Source organism: Rhinopithecus roxellana, chromosome 11 (assembly GCF_007565055.1).
Source record: "Rhinopithecus roxellana isolate Shanxi Qingling chromosome 11, ASM756505v1, whole genome shotgun sequence".
Taxonomy (NCBI): Eukaryota; Metazoa; Chordata; class Mammalia; order Primates; family Cercopithecidae; genus Rhinopithecus; species Rhinopithecus roxellana.
The window spans coordinates 38,412,368-38,437,980 of NC_044559.1; the positions used below are offsets into that span (position 1 = coordinate 38,412,368).

Here is a 25,613-nt window from a genome sequence, read left to right on the forward strand (position 1 = left end):
GATTACAGGTGCCCACCACCACGCTCAGTTAATTTTTGTATTTTTAGTAGAGATGGGGTTTCACTATGTTGGCCAGGCTGGTATTGAACCCCTGATCTTATGATCCACCTGCCTTGGCCTCCCAAAGTGCTGCGATTACAGGTGTGAGCCACTACGCCCGGCACCAGAATCTGTGCTCTTAACCAATGACTCTTAAAAGTTGTTAAAAATAGAAATATATAGGCCGGGCACAGTGGCTCATGCCTGTGATCCCAGAACTTTGGGAGGCCGAGGCGGGCAGATCACAAGGTTAGGAGATCAATACCATCCTGGCTAACACAGTGAAACCCCGTCTCTACTAAAAACACAAAAAAAATTAGCCGGGCACGGTGGCAGGCGCCTGTAGTCCCAGCTACTCGGGAGGCTGAGGCAGGAGAATGGCATGAACCTGGGAGGCAGAGCTTGCAGTGAGCAGAGATTGTGCCACACTGCACTCCAGCCTGGGTGACAAAGCGAGAATATAATAGTTAGAAACGATTGCTTCTGGACAGTCTAGTTTAGGGCAGAAAAGTAAAGGGTTTAGGGAGGCAAGTGCTGATTTTCATTTTAAGTTCTTCTGTTTTGATTTTTAAGTTACATGCATTAAGTAAAATGAAAGGTCAAACAATGCCAAATGTTGGAGAGGATGTGAAACTGCTGGTTTCAACTATTAAAACTACTTTGAAAATTGTAGTAATATCTGCGAAGGCTGTAGAGATCCTTCCTATGACTCTGCAATCCTACTTCTTGATATACCCAAGAGAAATGTGCACAAATGTTCACCAAAAGGCATATATAAGAATATTCATAACAACATTGCCCATCAACAAAAATGGACAGACTGAAATACATTCACACAGTGGAATACTCCACAGCAAATATAATGAACAAAGTGTATCTATATGCAACAACATGGATTAATCTCACAAACTACTCTTGAGCTAAAGACAACAAAAATGAGTATATACGGTATGATTCAATTTATACAAAGTTCAAAATCAGGCAAAAAACAAACACAAAAAAATCTAAAAATAGTGTTAGAAATCAGGATAGTAGTTACTTTTAGGCAGAGGAGGGTAAGGTAGTGACTAGGTAGCATATAAGGAGCTTCTTGGTTGCTGGTGATACTCTGTTGCTTGTTTTGAATGCTGATTTCACGAGTTTGTTCACTTTGTAGACATTCATGGAGCTGAATTTTCTGATTAGTACACTTTTCAGGTGGTGAATTATATTTTAATAAAAGTTTAAAGAGAAAACATGTTTTTTTCTTTTTTTGAAGATGGGGTCTTACTCTGTTGCCCAGGCTGGAATGCAGTGGTGTGATCATGGTTCACTACAGCCTTGACTTTCTGGGCTCAAGCAATCCTTCTGCCTCAGCATCCCAAGTAGCTGGCACTACAGATGCAGGCCACCACACCCATTTATTTTTTGTAGAGGTGGGGTCTTGCTATATTGCTCAGGCTGGTCTTGAATTCCTGGGTCCAAGCAATCCTCCTGCTTTGGCCTCCCAAAGTGCTGGGATTCTAGGAGTGAGCCACTATACTTGGCGTGTTTAATTTTTAAATGTGCATTACTTTACTAACACTTAAAATATATATTTAAATTCTCCTGTGTAGATCTGAGAGAACCTTTTGTAACATCTAAAATATGTTTTACTTTAAGATGTCTCTTCAAGTTTGCTCTATAAGCATGCTGAATACCAGCTGGTGACATCTCCATCACATGGCAGCAGTAAAACTGTTTGCAAACACTGTGATCTTTAGAGAGAAAGGTTTTACTACAAACCCAATGTAAAAATATGCAGAGGTCTAGATCTACTGTTAACTGTAGTTGAGCTTTCATGTTCTTGCTCAAGTGATAAATCTGCTAGAGTTTTCAGATCAATATGAGAAAACTTTGTAACAATTAGAGCTAAGTGAAAAAAGGACATGGCTTTCTCAATATGTAGTAGCAAGCCTCTATCTCTAGAAATATTAAGGCAAAGGTTAGATGAGGATTTGTCAAGGAGACAAAAAAGAACACAAAAAAGAAGACAAAAGAACACAAAACTTAGAATCATATATAAATATAGATTGTTGTCCCAACTTCATCACTGATAAAGCAGGTGATATTGGAAAAGTCTTTTATCTCCTTAAACTTCATTTTCTTGTTCAAAAAGGGAAGAGGGGAATAATACATGCTTTTTGTTACCTATGAGAGGGTGAAGTAAAACTAATTCATGTGCCAGCATCTCTTAAACTACAAGGTATTGTAACCACCTGAGGGGTTCTTCCTGCCCACGGCATGAAGACAGACCATGGTGGCACTGTAGTAGAGAAAGGGTTTAATAGACACAAGGCTGGCCACAACACGGGAGATAAAATGTGTACCCAAATTACTTCATTCAAAGCTCGTAGGTGAGGGGTTTTTCAAAGGCAGTTTGGGGGAAGAAGTGGGGTGGCCGGGTAAGAGGTGCTTGTTGCTGATTGGTTGGGGCAGAGATGAACTCATAGGGGGTTGAAGCTGTCCTTCGGTGTGCCAAATTGCTTCTGGGTGGAGCCACAGGAGTGGGGTTGTAATAAGTCCTAATACAATGCCACTTTACTAAAACACATTTCCTAATCTGCATTTTAAAGCTGTATAATTTCTATAAAATCACAGTATCTCACTTTTAATCGTTTACAGAAAGTAAATTCTACTGTTAATCATGGGCTCTCTATTAAGTTTACTTTAGATACCTAAAACAGTACCTCTTGTCTTCCAAACTATTTTGTCTAGGTTATGATGCTGAGTAAAATATAAAGAACTCAATAAAATTGTTCAGCAATTCTATTAATACTGACTTGGAGTCCTAGAGAGAGTGGAAATCAATAATAATGGGAATGACCTTCCCAGTGCAGTTTGATGGCTCTCAAACTTTCTCATCCTAGTCCTCCAAGAAAGACCCATATTAGTCACAATATTTCAGAAGGAAGGGGTAAACAAGTCCACGTGGTTAAAAGATCAATGAATCTCTCTCTGTTCTAATAAAAATCCATGCTAGTTTATTATAAGGAACACTACGAAATAGTCATTTCTGAGAATCTACACCTTGATGTTTTCTAATTTGGGGATACAAAAAAATGATCCTAAGCTAGATGTTAAAGAATTATTACTTTTTAAAGCTTTGATAGTAGGATTATACTTTTTTAAAAAGACATATTGATGTTACACATAAATTTTGTTTTGAAATAATCGGGGGAGAGGTGTGTGGCAAGATACAGATGAACAAGAGTGGCCCTAAGTTAATTACTGGCTACAAAGCAGGATGAGGGAGGGGGTGAAGAGGCAGGGAGCGGCATTTACTGAACTATTTTCTTGACTCTTAAGTGAAATTTTCCAGAATGAAGAATTAGAAAAATTGTTCTGTATACTAAAACAATGTGGTTTCTGTCTTCCTGTTTCCTTTCTCTAACTTCCCTGAGCAACATCACTTGCTGTTGCTTTTATCACAGTTCATATATTGGTACCTAAAAATGAATTAAACACTCTTTCTTCAAACTTGCACCCTCCTCTCCTGCTTCTCTTACTGGCACCACCAATTTCAAAGAGACTTGGAAACGTGGAGGTTACCTTTTACTCCTCCTCACAACCAATTAGTTCTATCCCCGTTCCCCTCCATCCATTTACCATTAAAATGTCTCTTCTGTTGTTCTGTGTTCCTCATTGGCTTGGTTTAAGTTTTCATCGATTGCTGAGAATGTTGGAATTTTTGAAATTGTTTCCTTTTCTTAAAAAGAGTACTTTCTTAAACCAAAAACAAAGCCTCTACTTTTTGTTGTTGTAAATAAAAAGCTACCTCACAGGACTATTACAAAGATTTAGAGTTCACACATGTGATACACCTAGTCAAGTTCGTGGCTGTTACAAGCACACAAATTCTGGTTTTCTTCTTTTCTTTATGCCCAAGTATTATTATTTCAAACTGGCTTCCTCACTGAATCCCTGAAGATCCTACAAGACCCTCATTCTGTTCCTCTGATTTCTCCTACCCACAGTATGCTCCTATCCCATCTCCCTATGTCTAAAGCTAAACTATTCTTTAACAGTTACCTCAAATACCATCTCATCTGTTTAACAAATAGGCTTATTTGATAATAGAGAGACCAGTCAAAGTTAGATACTCAGATACTGCAGTCATATTTCAAGCTCAGGAATACACACAACACTATATCCCTTCTAAGGGAGAGAGTGGAACGAGCAGCTATAAACGGGCAATTGAAAGTCCTATATGGTTTATACTTTCAGTCGGAAAGTTTCGGCTCTATCACATCAGGAACTAGCAAACATAAATGTTCTCTCCAAATTCTCCTACACCAAATATATAAACTAGATAACTCAGTGAGTGATCATTTTCAAAATGTTTCTTCATTTATTATGCTTCAGAGCCAGTACTCCTTCAAACAATGAGTTCCCCCTGCTGCATTAAAAATATAATTTTCAAAACCTCAATTAGTCATAACTTTTATGGCATACATTATCATGCAAACTATTGCACACTAATACAAAACTAAGTATAAACCAGAAAGAAAACAAAGTACAATGGTTCAAAATACTCTTCATTTTCTGTATTGGTAAATTATGAATCTAAATTTCGAATTTTCAATTTTACTTAGACACTTCAATTGATATTACATTAAAAGGACAATTCATACACAAGACTCCTCTATGTTCACCAAGGTTAGTACTACCGTATTATTTCTCCTGAGAAACTGTACCTGCTAAACACTCTGACGCCATACGTAGCCTAGCCCTACGTGGTAAGCTTTTCACTCCTGAAGTTCTACTTCAGTCGCCTCCTCTCTGTAACCTGTCCCTCTCCTCTACCATCTGGTAATTGTTTCCTCACCTGTGTTCTAAAAACCCTTTATATACGCTCTGTTTTATTACTAGCCATACTATTTATGTATCTGTCTCCATCTTTCTAGTTCTCCTGAAAGATCCCCTCCTCCCAACTAAATTGTGAGTTGCCTGAGAAAAGAAAGCTTACATTTATCGGCCATATAGAATAGAGATTAAGAACAGACTCTGGAGCTAGATAGCTTGGCTTGGAATCCTACTGTGCCACTTCCCAGCAATATAACCTTGAGCAAACTTCTGACCTTGACCAAAATTTAAGCCTCGGTTTCCTCAGAGGCAAAAGGAGGATAATAGTTACACCTACCTCACAGTGCTGTTATAATAATTGCATTGAATAATGAAAAGCACTTAGTACCATGCCAGCAAACACTCAATAGACATTAGTTATTATTACTGTTCAGCTTAAATTCCTGGTACTTAACAAAATGCCTAGCACATAAACTGGCACTTAGTATATCTCCACTGAAATAAAGAACCTATTTAATGACATGAAATATACTTTAAAATGGCATACTTTTAATTATACTACAATACTTAAATTTTTCTGAAAAATTTCAGAAGTTTCTAGAAGAAATACTATTAAGGTGTTGTTAGTCTGCTCTATTACAATCATATTCTATTTTTAAAAATTCTTAAGTTATTATATGCTCATTTTTCTCTTTTCTAAGACCACAGGAGCCTTAAGTCTTAGAAAAGATACTATCTGGATCTCATTAATCTTTAAGTTATTATAATGAATAGCTCCAGATCTCAGCCTAATTTTTAAACTATCAACTGGTTGATTCCATCTTCAATCCTTTTTTCTTCTGTGAACTGAGAGTTTCCTGCAGATTCTATTTTTAGAGACAACTGTATTAAATCTAAAATTGCCTAATATTTAACATAATTTTCTTAACATCATTTAATAAGTTAAAAAAAGGTGCTGAGACATTTATGACATAAAAAAAGAAAAATAAGAAAAATTTAAAAAGGAAAAACTCAATTTGAAGATTACCATTAAAATTCGAAAATAACTAAAGCACAACACACACATATACTAATTTATTCCACAGGATGTTAGATATGAAAGGTAATTCCACAGACACCCAAATATTTAAATCCTTTCATTTTACTGATGAGAAATAATCTAATTACACCTGAGTCTAAAAACACAGGTATACTCACATCCAGGCCCATGCTCTTTTAGGAATAAAGTTATATTTAAATGTTCCCAACTAACAATGTTAACCATATTTGGCAGAAGTTATGTTATTGTTATTCCTAACTGCATTTACAAAAGCTAAATTAGGCTGATGTGATAAGAGAATAATACGTACTTTACTATTAATCTATCATTAAGGTAGGCATCCTAATCTGGGACTGGGGAAAGGGAAGTAATCAACGACAAACAAATGAGAAAAAGAAAAATTAAAAATAACCCAGATAGCTTATAAGTCGGGGGTAATTACTGAGATTATTGTCTATTTGGAAAATGAGTTCATGTTGGCCTCATCTAAGGTTTTGGAGTATTCCCTGCCCCACCTTTTCACGATACAGAATCTTCTTTCAAAAAAACTAAGGTATTTTAAAATACAGCATGTTATTAAACTTACAACTTTTCATAGAGACAAACTTTTTTCCCCAGTAAAAGCAATAAAGCAGTGAAATGTTTAAAGATAATAAAAGAATGCATTCAAGTCTAAATTAATTTACAAAGTTGAAATAAAATATAAGATAATACTTATGTTAAACTGCTATTTAGAAAATCAGGTCCGGACATGGTGGCTTATGCCTGTAATCCCAGCACTTTGGAAGGCCATGGAAGGTGGATCACTTAAGGCCAGGAGTTCAAGACCAGCCTGGCCAACACAGTGAAACCCCCATCTCTACCAAAAAATACAAAAATTAGACAGGTGTGGTGGCAAGCACCTGTAGTCTCAGCTACTTGGGAGGCTGAGGCACTAGAATCACTTGAACCTGGGAGGTGGAAGTTGCAGTGAGCCAAGACTGCACCACTGCACTCCAGCCTGGGTGACAGAGTGAGACCCTGTCTCAAAAAAAAGAAAATCAGGATACATTGTTGAACAGAGCATGATCACGGCTATGTAAAGCAAACCAAAAGTCTGTGATTAAAAAAGCCTACAGGGGCCAGGCACAGTGGCTCACGCCTGTAATCCCAGCATTCCGGGAGGCCGAGGTGGGCAGATCACTTGAGGTCAGGAGTTTGAGACCAGCCTGGCCAACGTGGCGAAACCCCGTCTCTACTAAAAACACAAAAAATAGCTGGGCGTGGTGGCACATGCCTGTAATCCCAGCTACTCAGGAGGCTGAGGCAGGAGAATCACTTGAACCCGGGAGGCAGAAGTTGCAGTGAGCCCCAATCATGCCATAGCACTCCAGTCTGGGCAACAAAGCAAGACTTCATCTCGGGGAGAAAAAAAAAAAAAAGCCTACACGATCAGGAAAATGTGAACACTACTTGGATATTTAATGACATTAGGTATTACTGTTAAAATTTGTTTTATATCTGATAAAAAATATGAGAGCTACATACTTAGTATTCATGGCTAAAATACGTGGGATTTGCCTCAAAATAATCTATGGGATTAAGAAGGAAAGGGAGTTAGAGATAAACAGGATTGGCTGTGAGTTGAGAACTGTTGAAGATGAGTGACAGATTATGAGTGTTCATCTTACTATTTTTTCTACCTTAGAACTATATTTGAAATTTTTCATAATAAAAGATCAAATAAAAAAGTTCCCTGTTTCTTAAACTGTACACTGGATATCATATAAAAGCATGAGTTCTGCAATCTTAGAGACCTGAGTTTCAATTTGAGCAACCGTTTAACCTTTTGAATCTGCACTTAGTCATTTATAAGTGAAATATCACTATCACGGTTTTACTGTGGGGATTCAATGGATAATATGTATATAAAAGTATAGTATCATCCCAGACCAAAGCAGTAGTTCACTAAATTTATTAGGGTGGTACAAATATAACTGCAGGTTTTGCCATGTAAAAGTAATGGCAAAATCACAATTACTTTTGCACCAACCTATAGTCATCTTTCTTTCCCCTCCATCTCCCGTCTCTTTTTTCATGGACTATAAAACAGTCTTTTTTACTGATTGCTAACCCTTAATTCTCACTGTTGCATTCCACACCTATTTTTACTACCCACCATCCCTCCTTACCTTTCTCTTCCCTCTGATTTTCTTCTCCTGGGTTTTCATTTATTTATTCCTCACTTTCAGCTTCTTTTTGACAAGGCAGTTTAAAGTAGTATTAAATCAATACTTGGTCTTGAATTTTGGTTCTAATACTTACTAGCCTTGACACCTTGGGCTAGTTACTTAGAACTCTGAGACCCCCAGTTTCTTCACCTATGAAAGAACAGTAATAATAGCACCTATTTTATAGAGTTACCTAAGGCGGTAAGAAATTTCTCATAAGGCATTTGGCCCAGTGAGGTGCTCTAGAAATATTTCCTATCAAACCTTCTATTTATCTATATTAAGGATGAACTCCTATAGACATGTCAGGTAGCAAACTTCTTCCCTTCCACAAGGAACCACTTCAGGATTCAGCATTCACCATGTATGATGGTCCCAGTTCACAGCTGTTTGTCTTCCTTGGGCTTCAGATTAAACATGGCAATGATTTCAGTCCCATGCTAGTTGATTTTTTTTTTCTTAATTGTGTGCTTTGTGATAATATCATTTGTTAAGTGCAAGAGAACAAATTAACAATAATCAGGGCCAGGTGTGGTGGCTGACGCCTGTAATCTCAACACTTTGGAAGGCCAAGGTAGGTGGATAGACTGTGCCCAGGAGTTCGAGACCAGCCTGGGCAACATGGCAAAACCCCATCTCTACAAAAAATACAGAAATTAGCTGGGTGTGGTGGAGCATGCCTGTAGTCCCAGCTACTGGGGAGGCTGCGGTGGGAGGATCACTTGAGTCCGGGCAGTTGAGGTTGCACTAAGCCATGAGTGTGCCACTACACTCCAGCCTGGGTGACAGAGCAAGACCCCGTTTCAAAAACAACAATAGGCCAGGCGCGGTGGTTCATGCCTGTAATCCCAGCACTTTGGGAGGCCAAGGTGGGCGATCACTTGAGGTCAGGAGTTTGAGACCAGCCTGGCCAACATGATGAAACCCCATCTCTACTAAAAATACAAAACATCAGCTGGGCATGGTGGTGCACGCCTATACTTCCAACTACTCGAGAGGCTGAGGTGGGATAATTGTTTGAGCCCAGGAGGCGGAGTAAGCCGAGGTCGCACCACTACACTCCAGCCTGGGTGACAGAGTGAGACTCCGTCTCAAAAACAAAAACAACAAACAAAAAGTCAACATGCCTCCCTACCTTAGTTACTGCCTTTGTATTTCTGCATCAAGTTTTATAACTAAGTTTATATTAAACTGAATATATTAATAAACTGACTTCAGGAAACTCACAGAAAATTGTTCTATTTATGAAATTCCTTGAAGTGTAGTATACTATTCTTGGGGAAATCATTTTAATTTCTGCATTCCTACAGAGAAAAAAGGTATTCCTGAATAGTTATGAAATTAATAAGAACAAGGATAACAAATACTGTTACAAAAAAAAATTTCTTCTGCTCATCTATATAGCCTCTACCTAATATAAAATGCTCACTTTTAGCCAAGTTCCTATTTCTGCATAGAATGATTAAGGTCCAAAATGCCTCACAATTTTCTAAAGCAGTTTTATATATATGCTGAACAAAAGAGTGATAATCAAGGCTGCAGGTCCCTCATAATAGAATTCAAAGAGCTGGTGACTAAAAGATGAGTCAATGTTAACTGATAGCCTATGCACCAGAGAGGTAAGGTATCAAATGAGACGAGTTGCTCAGGGAACCAAAGTAATTCTCTTGACTATGTCTGGCAAATCTCGTATAGTCTTATGTTCATCACAACCCACAATGTAAGGGTCTCTTACTATGGCTTATGATCAATTAAATCAAAATTCGCAGCTTTCACATAGCTAAAAAAAATGGGCAAATCCAAACTCCTATCCTTTCCTGTTCTCTCTACTAGCCCCCCAACACACACCTTTGAATAAGAGAATACAAAAATGACCACTTTGTATATTTCTAGCATTTCTGTAAATTATGCAACTCTGATATATGTCCTTGATTTTCACAACTCATAACAAGGTACAGTATTATAAACATTTTACAAAAGAGGAAGCTAAGGCAGCTTGTCTGTGATCACATAGTAAATGGTGTAGTCAAAACTGTAACAAATCCACTCAACCTTGTGTCTTACAATACCAACGTGTACAAGCAATACTAGATAGCAACTGAAAATAATGTATATATTTTATATTTATTAAAGCTCACTGAGAAAGTGAGGCAACAGAGGTGGCTCCTTTATATATGGTAAAAATAAATAAACTTCAGGTCAGACTAGCAGTTCTTACACATTTTGTTCTTAGGACCCCTATAAACTTTTAAAAATTACTGAGGATCCCAAAGAGCTGCCATTCATGTAGATTATGTCTATTAACATTTCGCATATCAGAAATTACAAATGATAAAAATTTTAAACATAAGAATATACAGAGCTCACATTCCATTAGCTGTGAGGGTGATGGTGTCATCACATATTTAATTTCTGTAAAACTTCACCATATACTTGTGAGAGAACAAGGGTGAGAAAGGCAGATAACATTTTTGTATTATTATGAAAATAACTGACTTGACTTCGTAGACCTGCCAACCCCTCAAAGGTCTGGAAGATCCAAATTACACTGTGAAAACTACTGAGTCAGACTGTAACGACTCTAAGTTGGGGCAATTTTTTTAAAAATTCTAAATTGTAACCCATTACCTTACTTTAACTATACTTTCTCACTGCTAGATTTTTAAAAATACCTTGAAAGGACTGTGTTAATTTACTCCCTGTTAGCACTAACTCTCTCTGCAGCAACACAACTGCAGTGTGTTGCTCTCTGGACAAAGATGGTGTTAAGCATTTACTGAATAAATTGAATCTCTTCTGAAGTCTTGTGCACTCTGGACAAAGATGGTGTTAAACATTTACTAAATAAACTGAATCTCTTCCGAAGTCTTGTGGACTGAAAAAGAGAAAATGCTTTAAAGCAAAATTACCACCTTCCTACTATGGTAAAGACATGAACAATGAAGTTTATGAAACAGAAATCTGGTATTCTTTAGCTAGTCAGATGTATCAAACAGACAAAAATTCCTTTCCAAATATGAAGGAACAACAAAAAATCTGAACAAGACAAATAAGGAGAAGTTAACATAGTCAGCCCTCCACGTCTATGGGTTCTGCTTCTTCGGACTCAACCCCAGATTTTTTTTAAAAAAGTCTGTTGCGACTGCACTGAACTTGATGCAAAGATCTTCTGTTCTTATCATTATTCCCTAAACAATACAGTATAAGAACTATTTATATAGCATTTACATTGTATTAGGCATTATAAGTAATCTAGAGATGATTTAAAGTATACAGGTGGATATGCTTAGGTTATATGCAAATACTATGCCATTTTATACCAGGAACTAGAGCATCTGTGGATTTTGGTATCCTGGTGGAACAGGGAGGGTCCTGGGACCAATCCCCCATGGATACTGAGGAATGATTATGTTTTAAGGTTATAACTGTCCAGCTTTCTCCTAATTTTTCCCTATCCAAATGAAAGTAAAACATCTTCTAATGTACATAAATGATTGTAATACTATCTGTATCTCTGCATCTGTTAGTTTATAAGTACCTAACTCAAGTTAGAACTTATTAAAGGAAAATATTTATAAGATAAACAGCTTGTATATCCTTATTTGAGAGAAATCCCTACATTAAACCTATGCCAGGATAAGATGCAGCCTGCAGAAATAATAGCAAAGTGAATAATAAATAATGCCATCTTACTTTTACAAAATTCTTTTATCTAAGAACTTTTAAAACTTTAGATTTTCATTTCATTTAGTCTCAAAAACAACAAATTGCATGACTTGTCCAAGGATATACTAAACCAACAAATCAGTAGTAATTCCAGAAATAAAACAGGAATTCCTCATCTTCTAATCCTACTGTTTCAGGGCAAGAGGCCAAGTTACTTTCAAGAGAAACCGTAAGAGCACTGATATTCTCTAGACTAACAATTATTACTAAGAGTCTGGTTCAATAAATGCTTGTTGAGTGGCATGATTCTCAGAATTATTGAGTCCAAATCCTAACTCTGTAGTATTAAAAAGTTCAAATATTTTGAGTAAGCAACTTACTAAAATATTTTAAGTAGATAATTTACTCACTTTAAGTAAGCAATTTACCTAAAATGGGCTGTAATTTAGATATACTGCATTCATTGACTTTATTTTACAGACTAAGACTGTCAAGAATTTTCTCTTTACATTTCATTAATCTCAAAATATCTGAAGCAAATTCAGTTTGTACTACCTACCACTCCAGCATTAGTAAACAAAAGGACACATATTTTACTACAAATATTTAGTTAAATTCTTCCCATGGCAAGAGTTTGCCATTCTGGTCCTGATTAAAATCCAAAGAGTTAAACATTAAGAACTAACAAGATTTCCAAATACTGAAATATATCAGCTATCATCTGTCCTAAACTTTACAGAAAATAATATTATACTTAGTAATGGTGAGAACAAAATAAGATTTTCAGTGCATTATAAAAATAATTACCACACAAATGAAATTTGCTATAACAGAATGGCTCTTATTTCAGCCACAGCAGGTTTCAGAGAGCAAGAAGCTTTGAATTATTTATTTGCATGACCAAATGACTAAGGTAGTCAGCAACCACATCTTTAGTAATAAGTGTTAGTATGTATGAAAATATGTATGAAAGACTATTGTGTAAAAAGGGCAAAAAATTAGCATACAACACAAACACCAGATGCACTATTCAGAAGATATTGATGTCTCCATGAAAGTTGTATCTAAGAACAGAACATAATCATTTTTCAAAATAGAGATTCTTGTAGCCAGCTGCTAAACAGAAATTGTATCTCCCTATCACTACTACTTAAGATTTCACAGCAAAAAATAATAGTCACTTATAATTGTAGATTATACAGGTAGGATATTATAGAGTTCATCCTAGGAGAAACGCCATTACTAAAAAGTAGTTAGGTTGCAAGTATCTGTTTAACTGGTACCTTACCAATGACCCAAGTATACATAATAGGTACTTAATACAAAAGAATAAACCCAATGAGGATATTTTTACTATGCTATTCAAGCATTTTTGTTTTTAAATACATACCAGCAAGAACTATTAATGCTGGGAAGTGAAAAATTTTCCAGCTTTTCTATCAAAGTTATGCAAATCAAAGCCCAGACATTCAGTACCCCACCCACCTATCATCAGCTCCATTCTCCCTACAATACATGAAGAATTGACAGGCAGAAATATTCAATGTGCTGATTAGAGAATAAAGAGAAATGTGTTCTAAAACATTCTGATTTCATTAAAATTGACAATTATATACCAGACTAGTAAAAGCAAGCTTGATTGTTATTCTATATCAATCCAAGAAAAGTATAATCTACAGTTTATCAATATTGACCTTTCTAAAAAGTGAAATGAAAAACCAAGTCTTCTGGAGTGTCAGAGAAGGTTGCAGACACATCTGTGTTTAGTATTTTGTTTGTGTGTAGGAATGAGAAAAGGATATTGTGCCAGTATGGTGCCTGGATAGACCTTGAATTCAACATGGTTAAATGCTGGAGATCACAATCAACATAATTTATGGGGGGGGGGCGGGTGGTGTGTGAGTTTGTGTGTGTGTGTGTGTGTGTCTGTCTGTCTATAAAGAAGGCACTCTCCTTCAATACTGATTTCACAATAGTACTGGGTTACATATCATCAGCCTGTGTTCATAATGACAATGTTTAACCATAAAAAAAGTTAAAATATGTTCCATAAATTATGTGTAAGAAACCCAGAAAATACAGGTATTCTTTAGAGAGACCGAATTCAAAATCACAGCACTCAGATAAGTGTTTGAGTTCACTTTGTGAAAATTCATCCCTGTACATTTAGGAGTGGGACAGTTTCTGTACACACACAGACACATACAGACACACACACACACATACACACATAGTATTTCCATAAGAAGTTTGAGCAAAAAAAAAAATCCAGCATTTAAAGGGTTAACCCACTTTTTTTTTTTATTTTTTTTATTTTTTAAACATAATATGTTGAAAGGTGATATTTAAGAGGGACCTAAAACACGTTGGAGTGAGCTCTTTGGCTGTATGTGGGAAAAAACTCCAGAAGAAGGAACAGCAAAGGCCCTGTGGTGGGAGCATGCCTGGGGTATGAGAACAGCCAAGGAGGCACGAACAGATTATGTGAGAAGTAGTGATGAAAGATAAGGTCAGAGGCAGAGAGAATGGCTGAGAGTAGAGCAAAGCAGTAAATGAGTTGGATTTATACATATTATCTGAAGGGACATCCATGTTACACTTCACAAAATAATTTGCAGGGTCACATTCATATTATACTCTCATTTTATTAAGGGCAGAAGGAAGGAGGGAGTGAAAGTGGGGGCAGGAGGGAGGGAGACGGAAGAAGGTAAAAAGAGGAAGAGAGAGAGGCACCTCCTCAATATATATAAGAGGCTTGTATATGTATGTTTGAGCATACAGTTAGGTTTAGACCTCAAACTTAACACGGGTATATCAGAGGATGAAATCAAAATGGAGAGGAGTAGATTTTTTAACCTCTTTATGCTCCTCAATACTATATAAATATATGCCAAAAAAAAAAAAATGGCCAACACCCAACCCCCAAAATAAAAATAACAACAAAATCTACCATCTACACAGAGATACAGGTAGAAGGATGTTTACGGTGCCATTATTTATATTAGTGAGAAACTGAAAAATCAACAAGGAATTGGTTAACTTATGGTACTAACGGCCAACGTAATTATAAGCATCTGTTAGAACAAATGAAGCAGGTATATACAGAAAACCCAAGATACAGTAAGTTTAAAAAAAAAGATGCTAACAATGAAGTACTGAGTATGATCCTGCCTTTATAAATAACAAATTACAATACATTTAGAAAAATATGGAATAGTTCCCAAATTTAACAATAGTTTTAAGAAAAGATATTACAGAAGATTTTCACTTTGATACTACATATTTTCTAACAGCTTGAATTTTTAAAGTGAGTTTGTCACTCATTTGAAAGGGAAAAGAATGTAATGTGTCACCTAGAAAATATCTGATATATATCTAGTAAAATTACTACTACTCATCTAAAGGTAAATAATTAACATGCATACCACATTTTTCCCTAGTACAAATACAGGAAGTGTACAGTTTTATGCCAGTCTTAGCAATTTGGCTAAGAGAGATTTTGAAACTACTCTGTAAAACACCTGCTAATGACCAGGTGGTTGGCTTTAAAACTTTCCAATTAAGTGTGATGTGCTCTGATGCCATGTCAAAAAAGTGTCAGTACGTCCTATGACTCCGAGGTAAGAACGAAGTCATTTAATAATACTTGTTTCCTGGTGACACTGTTCTGAGAAAATAGAGAATATGATGGGAAGAAATGTTGACTCAGTATTTAACTTTTAAACAAGGTATTTAGTGATAAGAACTCTAACTTGAAATTTCATATATTCTTATTGCACTACTGATCTAGAGAGTGCCTCAGCCTGCTATAGGGAATCTTAAGAGGAAAAAAAAAAAAAGGAAAGAATCAAAAAGACATGATATATTTCACAGGATAGAGAGAGGGATTACCCCCTCCTCCAGCATTTTTAGAAACACCTGAGTCATATGAATCCTATATACATTTTAAGAAGGTAAGCAAAATAATGAAGTGGTTAATATTTATTTTAGCATGTTAGTTTTAGTTGTGTTTATGGTAACAAAGTTGTATACTTCTGTCTGTGTTTATTTTTCAACCTAGAGTCTAAGGACCCTAAAAAAGCTTCAAGGGAACTATGAAATTAAATGCAATTTTTTTTAATGCAGAAAATTTATTTTCTGCAGAAATTTTCTGCAGGTTTCCAAAGGACAGGACCCTCAAAGATTTAAAAGTACTTTCAACGTACACATATATAGCTTCTTTTTTTGGTAAACATTATAACAGGTTGTGGGGGGTGTATTTTGAGGGTTTTTTTTTAAAGTTTAGAGCAGGGATCAGTGAATCTTTTCTGTAAAAGGCCAGATAGTATTCGTGGGTACATAAGGTCTGTTACTACCACCACCACGACCACCACGACCACCACCACCACCACCACCACTAGTACTTCTTTTAACAACTTCAAATATAAAGTTGAAGAATGTAAAAACCATTCTTAACACAGGGCCCTAATAGCAGCTAGTTTGCAGACCCCTGGTTTAGAGTAACAGTTGGTTTATCTCTGAAGAAATAACAGAGCATGAGCTCTGGAAGTCCAGGACCTTTGAAATTCAGGACTTTATATCACTAATCCTCTGTAAATCTCATATTTCCACATCTGTAAAACTGAGATAGTAACCTCTCCCACACAGGAGTTTTAACTATTGAGATTGCAACTGCATGGAAATGCCCACACAGTGCCTAATGAATACTTACCAAACAGTGTTTTATTACCCCCACCCTGCTCACATGATAGATTGTTAGTAATACTTGTAAATCAACATTTAGTGTTTGATCAGGCATGCTCCTTCAACACAATCTACTTTATAATGATCTGCTTTGGCTATTTCCAGGAAGACACTGTGGCTTTTACTGATTTGAATTTATAGCCTCCCGGCAGGGCATGAATCACACCTGTAATCCCAGCATTTTGGGAGTCTGAGGCGGGCGGATCACTAGAATCCAGGAGTTGGAGACCAGTCTGGCCAACATGGTGAAACCGCGTCTGTACTAAATATATGAAAATTAGCCAGGTGTGGTGGCATTCGCCTGTAATCTTAGCTACCTGGGAGGCTGAGGCAGGAGAACTGCTTCAACCTGGGAGCTGGAGTTTGCAGTGAACCAATATTGTGCCACTGAACTCCAGCCTGGGCAAGAGTGAGACTCCGTCTCAAAACAAAAACAAAACAAACAAACAAACAAACAAACAAAACTATAGCCATCTCAAAATGATTACTATCCCCTCAATGAGTAAATCAAATTCCTAGCGCAAAGATTTGTAATGTATCAACACATTATTCTCCATCTAAAGTGTTTTAAAAGCTGAAATTAAAATAATTCAAAGCAGCTTGAGGAAATCCAACGTGCAAAAAGTAAAATCAGCACTAAACTGGGTATTTAGGTGGAGTACACTTAGGTGTGCTGAGAAAGCTAATGCGGTATCTCACGCCTGTAATCCCAGCACTTTGGGAGGCCAAGGCAGGCAGAGCACCTTAAGTCAGAAGTTCAAGACCAGCCTGCCCAACATGGCAAAACCCCGTATCTACTAAAAATAAAAAAATTAGCTGGGCATTGTGGTACACGCTTGTGGTAGGCTGAGGCAGGAGAACTGCTTGAACCTGGGAGGTGGAGGTTGCAGTGGGCCGAGATCATGCGCCTGCACTCCAGCCTGGGCAACGAGGAAAAAAAAAAAAAAGCTAAGGTCACAATGTATTATATACAGTACCACAGTAATCAGGTGTTTGCCTTAGCAGAGCAGAGATATTGATCTCTCCTGTTTCAGTTTCTCACAAAACTGAAGGGCTTAAATACTTCCAATGCCACTAAAATGAGCTTTACGTGTTCTTTGTTTTCCCTAGAAAGACTAACCCTATAAGAGCATGAATTAGTTTATAACCATTTTTATCACTTTTACTATACCCACCACCACACTAGGTAGTATGCACTAAGCACTTATTGAAAATCAACGACTATTTTTAAAATCACATAATTACTCATCTCTAAGACAATGATCTGCAATTCAACTTACATAGAGATATGACAAGAGATATAGAGATATGAGCAACAGTACAAGAAAAAGCACAATAGGCTAAAAATTAGCTATTACAAGATTATTCCAGCATAGCTAGAGTAATGTACAATGTCATTGTCTATTCTCCCCAAGTGTTAAAGGTTAGTTAGAATTCCTATCAACATTAGTAAGTAAAACTATCATTATTATAACCACCAAGGAATTTTAGTAGCTATTTTAAAGTATTTTCCAATGTGTAATATAAAAGAAAAAGTATGAAAAAGTAAATAAATACAACAGATTACACTTGACTTTACAAATGATTTTGTCAGTTTTCAGTTAATTTACTTTGAAAGATTTTGAGATATGGATTACTCAATTCATTAAATTCAAATATACTGTCAATAAGTTGATGCCCCCTTTTTGGAGATCAGTGAATCTTATCTAGTTATTATCTAGTTATTAATGACCCCATCCCACTAAAGCAAACTATCCACCAAACTCGAACAAAAAGGAGCCGCTATCTACTTACTATCATTACATGGTAGAAAAATGGATTGCATTTCAAGGCATTTTTTTTTTTTCTGGCAGAATGACTTTTTAAAATTCAACATTATATTGACAATGTTTTTTTTTTTTTTTTGAGACAGTCTCACTCTGTTGCCCAGACTGGAGTGCAGCGGCACGATCTTGGCTCACTGCAACCTCCGCCTCCTGGGTTCAAGCAATTCTCACGTCTCAGCATTCCTGGCAGCTGGGACTGCAGGCGCGTGCCATTTTTAGTAGAAGCGGGATTTCACCATGTTGGCCAGGCTGGTCTCAAACTCCTGACCTCAGGTGATCCACCCACCTTGGCCTCCCAAAGTGCTGAGATTACAGGCATGAGCCACCACACCAGGCCTGACAATGTCATTTATTTATTTATTTATTTTTACTTTTTGAGATAGAGTCTTGCTCTGTTGCCCAGACTGGAGTGCAGTGGTGTGATCTCGGCTTGCAGCAATCTCTGCCTCTCTGGGTTCAAGCGATTCTCCTGCCTCAGCCTCCTGAGTAGCTGGAATTATAGGCATGTGCCACCATGTCCAGCTAATTTTTGTATTTTTAGTAGAGAAGGGGTTTTGCCATGTTGGCCAGGCTGGTCTCGAACTCCTGACCTCAAGTGGTCCGCCTGCCTTGCCCTCCCAAAGTGCTGGGATTACAGGAGTGAGCCACCCCATCTGGCCAATAATATCTTTTAAAAAATAAAATTGCTCAATAACAGTCCCTTCAAAAACGTAGTTAAAAGAAGGATAAAAATGATCACCCTCCCTCTCCACTCCAGCTATTAAGTCTTCCCATTTTCACTAATTAGCAACAGTAATGCTCCCTATTTACTCCTCCAGTAAGAGTCTCAAATTCATATTATTCCAGGCCAGGCAAGTACCATCAGTTAAGCACAGCAAATAAGGGGGAACTATAAACACCACCTAGGAGCTTACACACTGAGTTTCAACCCCAAAGCTGCTACTACAGTCCATCTCTCCATCCTGTTGCTGCTCTGAGAAATGCAGAACTGGCGCTACAAGATATTCCAATTTTTCCTAACAGAAACCACAAATCCAAATCACACAGAATCTTCCATTTTTTAAACAGCACAGGCCAAATAAAAAGTACCTGCAAACTGAATCTGCTCATCTGCGTACAGTAATACTCCAGGAACAGAAGCATCAGTAAGAATCTCAAATATTTGACTCCTAAACCCTAAACACAGCTCCCCACCCAGAGACTATTACTCAGACTGCATGTTGAAGATGAATTATCCATGTAGTAAAAGAACATTAGTGGTAATCTTTCTCCCTTGAGGACGGATTCTGAGGTTCATTTAAAAAAAAAATTACTATTATAATATACTAAAGTATTTTAGTAAAAAAACAAAACAATTAACACTGAGGTGGATGAATGAAATTCCTAACTTGAATAAATCTGTAAACATATTGTCTACATATTATAATTCATTTTGTAAAATAAAATGTTTTACAAACATTGTAAGTTTGTTAACTTGGGTAAAATGAAGTGTCAATCAGCTGGGTCCTTAGAAAGCAACCACTTGAGCAACTTAGCATCTGTAGGTGAAACATCAGAAACTGGCAGTCCAGACAGTCTGCTTCACTTTAGCAACACGAAAAAGGCAAAATAAATAAAAGGGGAAAGAAGTAACAACAATGTTAACTGGCAAGATATTTCTGTTACGTAATGATTACAAATGCCAAAGGATCCTAAGACTCCATACAATTCTGTTTACTGCTTTAGCTCTACTAAGAAGATTAGACAGCTAAAAAAGAATAAACTAGGCCGGTCACAGTGGCTCACACATGTAATCCCAGCACTTTGGGAAGCCAAGGTGGGCAGATTGCCTGAAGTCAGGAGTTTGAAACCAGCCTGAACAACATGGTGAAACTCGTCTCTACTAAAGATACAAAAATTAGCCGGGTGTGGTAGCACACGCCTGTAATCCCAGCTACTCAGGAGGCTGAGGCAGGAGAATTGCTTGAACCTAGGAGGTGGAGGTTGCAGTGAGCCAAGATTGCGCCACTGCACTCCAGCCTGGGTGATGCAACGAGACTCCATCTCAAATAAAAAAACAAACACAAAACAAAACAAAAACACACAAAAAAGGATAAAATAGCAAGACCTTCTATTTGGAAATACAATCTGCTCAATTAAAAAAGAAACGCTATGTGGGACAGTACCCAAAGATTTAGCCTCATGATTTACTTTTAAAAGGATCCTCTAAAATGACCAATTTAAGAAAAAAATCAGCTGTATAGTCATACTCTTCTCAAGAGTTCTAGGTTAGTTTGGAAAGATATCCCACATATTTATTATATCGATGGCACGCTTTAAAAAACAATCACTTAAAAACAATACAGTTTGTGTGTGTGTGTGTGTGTGTGTGTGTGTGTGTTTAAAGGTGGCCTGGCCTTATTAGAGCTGGGTTTCGCCACTTGAAAGCTGTGTGACTTTAAGCAAGTTATTTAACTACTCTGAGCTCCATTTCCTCATCTGCAAAAAAAGATGAACACTAGCTAGTTTAATTTTCCCTGTGAGAAGTATGCTATATCTTAGATGTATTGTAATTCATTCTCTTATCTGAAACTTGAATCAGTCCCACACCATCACCTGTTTGTTTATTTATTTACTTATTTATTTTGGAGACGGTGTCTCACTCTGTTGCCCAGGCTGGAGTGCAGTGGTGCCATCTTGGCTCACTGCAACCTCTGCTCCCAGGTTCAAGCCATTCTCCTGCCTCAGCCTCCAGAGTAGCTGGGATTACAGGCGCCCGCCACCATGCCCAGCTAACTTTTGTATTTTTACTAGAGATGGGATTTCACCATGTTGGCTAGGCTGGTCTCATACTCTTGACCTCAAGTTATCTGCCTGTCTCAGCCTTGCAAAGTGCTGGGATTACAGGTGTGAGCCACTGCACCTGGCCCATCACCAGTTTAAAACACTGGACAGAACAGCTACACAGACAAGAAGTCAACACTTGCTAAGGCAGCCCTTATCATCGTCATACTTGTTATTTTCTTCTACTAAGCTAAAACCAGCTTCCTAGTTACTTCAACCCCATCAATCCCACTCTAGTTTAAATCTTACAAAGGGCTGGGCAAGGTGGCTCACACCTGTAATCCCAGCACTTTGGGAGGCTGAGGTGGGAGGATCAGTTAAATGAACCCAGGAGTTCCAGACTAGCCTGAGCAACAAAGCAAGACCCATCTCTACAAAAAAAAATTTTTTTTAATTAGCCAGGCGTGGTGATGCACACCTGTGGTCCCAACTACTTGGAAGGTTGAGATGGGAGGATTGCTTGAGCCCAGGAGGTCGAAGCTGCAGTGAACCGCGATCCTGCCACTGTACTCCAGCTCTGGGCAACAGAACAAAATCCTGTCTCAACAAACAAACAAAAAACACAAAAAAATTACTAAGTATAGCTAATTCAATTCTCACTAGACTCTAAGCTTCTTGAGGGCTGAGTTCAAGTACTGTTCAATACTGAAATCCCAGCACCTACAACAAGGAAAAGCATATAGCAGGTGTACAATAAACATTTACAGATTGAGTGATATGCTCTGTGCAGCTGACTGAGCATTGAGATGCCATCTAGTATAAATAGCACAGATGTGTGTACTTCTGGAAATTATCATTTAATGCTTCACGTTTAGAAGTTGAAATATCATCACCAAATTCATGCTGTGCTCTTAAAAAAATCCCTTCAGATATAAGTGAAAAGCAGTTTTGCCATACTTTTAAATGATTGTTATTCAATGATACAGATCATAGTTTTTCAAAGTAATAAACTTCTCAATGCCTCCATAACTCTTATTCATAACTTATTTCAGATTTACCTAAATTCCAAGTCTACATTTAAAAAAAAACCTCAAAATGATATGTAACCTCACTGTCGTTGGCTATTCCACAAATTTCAAAATAATAATCTAGTCAAATTGTATTAACTGAAAGCTACCAGAAAACAGCATAATTGAAGTTGTGATAGAATACCAAAATCTCTAGCAACTTTTTCTCACGACTTTTTTGGCAACACACTGCTATAAATATACATCTCTTGCTGCTTAAACACTAGAACCCAGTTATAATTTAGTCACTGATATTCCAGAGGTTAAAAGTAGGTTTCATAAAGTATATTCTACTTCACAGAACCAGAAATCAACCACAGTGAACAACCAGTTCACCACCTCTCCATAAATCTATGGAAATATTTCCATTACAAAGTAAATTTCTCCTGCCATCCAAGTTTTAAGCTGTCACTCTGTGCTATTAGCCTAAACAAAACATAATCGGTAAGGTACATCTGCCACATACACAAGCCAATAATCCATTCCAAACCCAAAATATTTCTGGACTATCTTGCTCCTGAAAATTGACACTGGTAGAAAATTGGTGATCCAGAAATAGGCAACTTCCACTAAAAGGCAAGTAAAATTAGGTAAGCAAAATACAAGACTGACTTAATTTTATAACAAAGGGCAAAATTTTAAAGGCCCAAATGTCTTAGTGAATACAAAATTAAAGGACAGAAAGAGAAATTAAAAATTCAGCTTTTTACAAAAGAAACAGCACCTTCCACTCCGCCTCTAGCCCTAAAAAAGTCTTTCCCCTTCCACTCCTACAATATTAAAACAAAATTTATATACTACTCAAAACTGTATACTACAAACTTGAAGCCATCAGATGCTGGAGGGCTTAAAAAAAATTAAAATCACTACCTAGCATTAAAATACAATTTGCACAGTGATTTCAGGTCCTTTGAGAGAGGAACTTACAGTCACAGAGAGTAAATGCTTGATGGGCAGAGTCTGGATCTGTGTTCTACAATCTACCCAAAATGGGCAAATGACACTAACGCAAAATGTAAAGTACACTATGTATCGGCTCCCAACTCCTTTCCCATCTGCTATGGAAAGTATTCCTGGGCCGGGCGCGGTGGCTCACTCCTGTAATCCTAACACTTTGGGAGGCCGAAGCGGGCGGATTACTTGACGTCAGGAGTTCGAAACCAGCCTGGCCCCATCTCTACTAAAAAATACAAAAAAAAAAAAAAAAATTCAGCCGGGCGTGGTGCCATGCGCCTGTAACCCCAGCTACTTGGGAGGCTGAGGCAGGAGAATCGCTCGAACCAGGGAGGCAGAGGTTGCAGTGAGCCGAGATCGCGCCACTGCACTCCAGCCTGGGCGACAGAGCGAGGCTCTGTCTCAAAAACAAACAAACAAAAAAAACCACAAAAGGATTCCTTTGCAAGAGCTACCACCTCTGCCTTGAAAGGTGTCAAACCATCAAAGCAAAAGTGGCCTGCAATGGCAAATGAGCACAGACCTGGGCTATAAGCACACCCTTCACGCGTGTACTGTGTCCAGGAACAATTTCTCAACGCGGCCAAGGTGATGCTGCAAAGCCAGTGACGCGGCTGCCCTCAATGCAGCAACCACATAGAGGGAGAGTTTCTCCACAGTCCCAGAAGCGACTCCTGGGGGATTCGGGTAGGCTTCCCTTCCTTTTCCAATATGCTGCTTATAAAAGGAGACGATTCTGCCCGCGTTGACAGCACCTTGAGTCCCCATGAACACGAGAAAAGGTTTCTACCTCCTATCAGTGCCGTTCGGAAGCAAAGTAAATGTTCACTACTCGCCTTGATCTGGGGCCCTGTCCAGGGTGGGAAGACCCCAGAAGCAGGCGCCAGGACAGAAAAGAGCCTTTGCCCTTCCCAATCCACGCAGCCAGCAGCGTCCCGCCCAGGCCGGGGTTCCCGGCAGCCAGGCCCGCTCCCCGACCTCCCGCTCACCTGATCTTGTAGCTCGGCAGGGTGTGCTTGCGCTTGATGATCTTCTTGAGCTGGTTGACGATGATGGAGGTGAGCTGGGGCATGGGCCGCCCTTCAAACTGGGAGCGCACCTCGAAGTCGATGAGCGGGTCCTCCACGAAGGAGAAGAACCAGTGGGTGAAGGGCACGCGCGTGAAGACCAAGCGCAGCCTCCCCACCACGCGGGACAGCTTGACAAACAAGTAGGCGGACTTGCCAAAGACCAGGTCCACGTCGATGGCCAGGTGGAAGCCCCCGTTGTACTCCACCTCCGCCTCGAAGGCCAGCTCCTCGGGGCAGGCGGCGGGCAGCGCCTCCCCTTCGGGGCCGTCGGGCTCCCCGGTGGCCGAGGGCACGACGGGCCGGACGAGCCGGATGGTCTTGATGAAGGGCACCGTCTCGCCCAGGAACACGTCCCGCAGGCTCAGCCCCTCCAGCAGGCGCCCGGCCGTCTTGGTCTGCAGCAGCTCCTCGAACTCCACCTTGATCTTCTTGGTGACCCAGCGGCGGGTCAGCGCGGTGTCCCGCAACTCCCGGAACAGGAATAGGATAGTGGCGTTGAGGAAGTAGCAAGTCTCCCGCGTCGGCGGGGCGGGGGTCTCGGGGGCCGCGGTGGGGGTCGCGCCGCCCTCAGGGGCCGCTCCGGAGGGCTCCTCATCCCGGCCGCCGCCATAAAGGTACTCCCTCAGGAGCAGGCCCGGCACTGGCTTGATGTAGCGGAAGCCCTCGCCCGCGCGGGCGGCCTCGTCCGCCGGCGGCTCGGGCTGTCTGCGGTACAGCAGGAGGAACTGGGCGAGGAGCGTGAGGAAGGAACCCAGCACGGCCGACGCCAGGATCATGAGCAGCAGCCCCATCCCGCCACCGCCTCCGCCCGGGCCCCTGCTCCCGCGCCCACAGCGCCGCTTTCTTCACGCCGCCGCCCCCGCTGCCTCCATCTTGAGGACATCGGGCGGCTGGGTCGGGACGAGCGGCTCCGTGGGCCTCGTCCAGAGGCTCGGGCCGGCGCGGTGCGGCGCCCGAGCCCGCAGCGGCCCGCGCCTCCCCAGACGCTCCCGAAGGGCCGGTGTGGCGGCGGCAGCGGCGGGGCGGGGACCGGCGCCTCCCTCAGGCTTCCGCTCATTGGACGAGCGGCGCGTGACGTCCGAGGCGTGCTCGCTCCCGGCGGCGTCGCCCAGCAGTCGGCGCCTGGGCGCGCGGACGCGGGCCCTCCTTCACCTCTCTGCGGCCGTTCCAGCCGCGCTCCCCCAACGCCAACATTCTAGCCCCCGCGGCGCGCGCCGCCACCCACGTGGCCGTCGCTTCTGAAGCTGCAGTCGGGATCTGGGAGGACGGCTGGGGACGCGGGCTGGTAAGGAGGTCCGGCGGAGCCGGCCTGACGCGTTTCGGTTGCCGGCCATCCCGTTATCCTCTGCTGCACCCATCCCCCGTCCCTGGCCGCAGTCCCCGCGGTTACCTCCGCAGCGGCGTCGCTCATC

The 25,613-nt window shown here is 39.8% G+C and overlaps 1 protein-coding gene across 2 annotated transcripts in view; it reads right to left on the reverse strand.

The window, feature by feature from the left end:
* Nucleotides 1-25,257, reverse strand: part of PDZD8 (PDZ domain containing 8) — a 108,842-nt gene extending 83,585 nt beyond the window's left edge. For both annotated transcript variants that reach the window (XM_010388883.2, XM_030940723.1), the window contains exon 1: nt 24,121-25,257. In XM_010388883.2, coding sequence (XP_010387185.1) covers nt 24,121-24,992 — 872 coding nt within the window. In that variant the 5' untranslated portion in view covers nt 24,993-25,257. The remainder of the gene's footprint in view (nt 1-24,120) is intronic.
* Nucleotides 25,258-25,613: the final 356 nt, after the last annotated feature.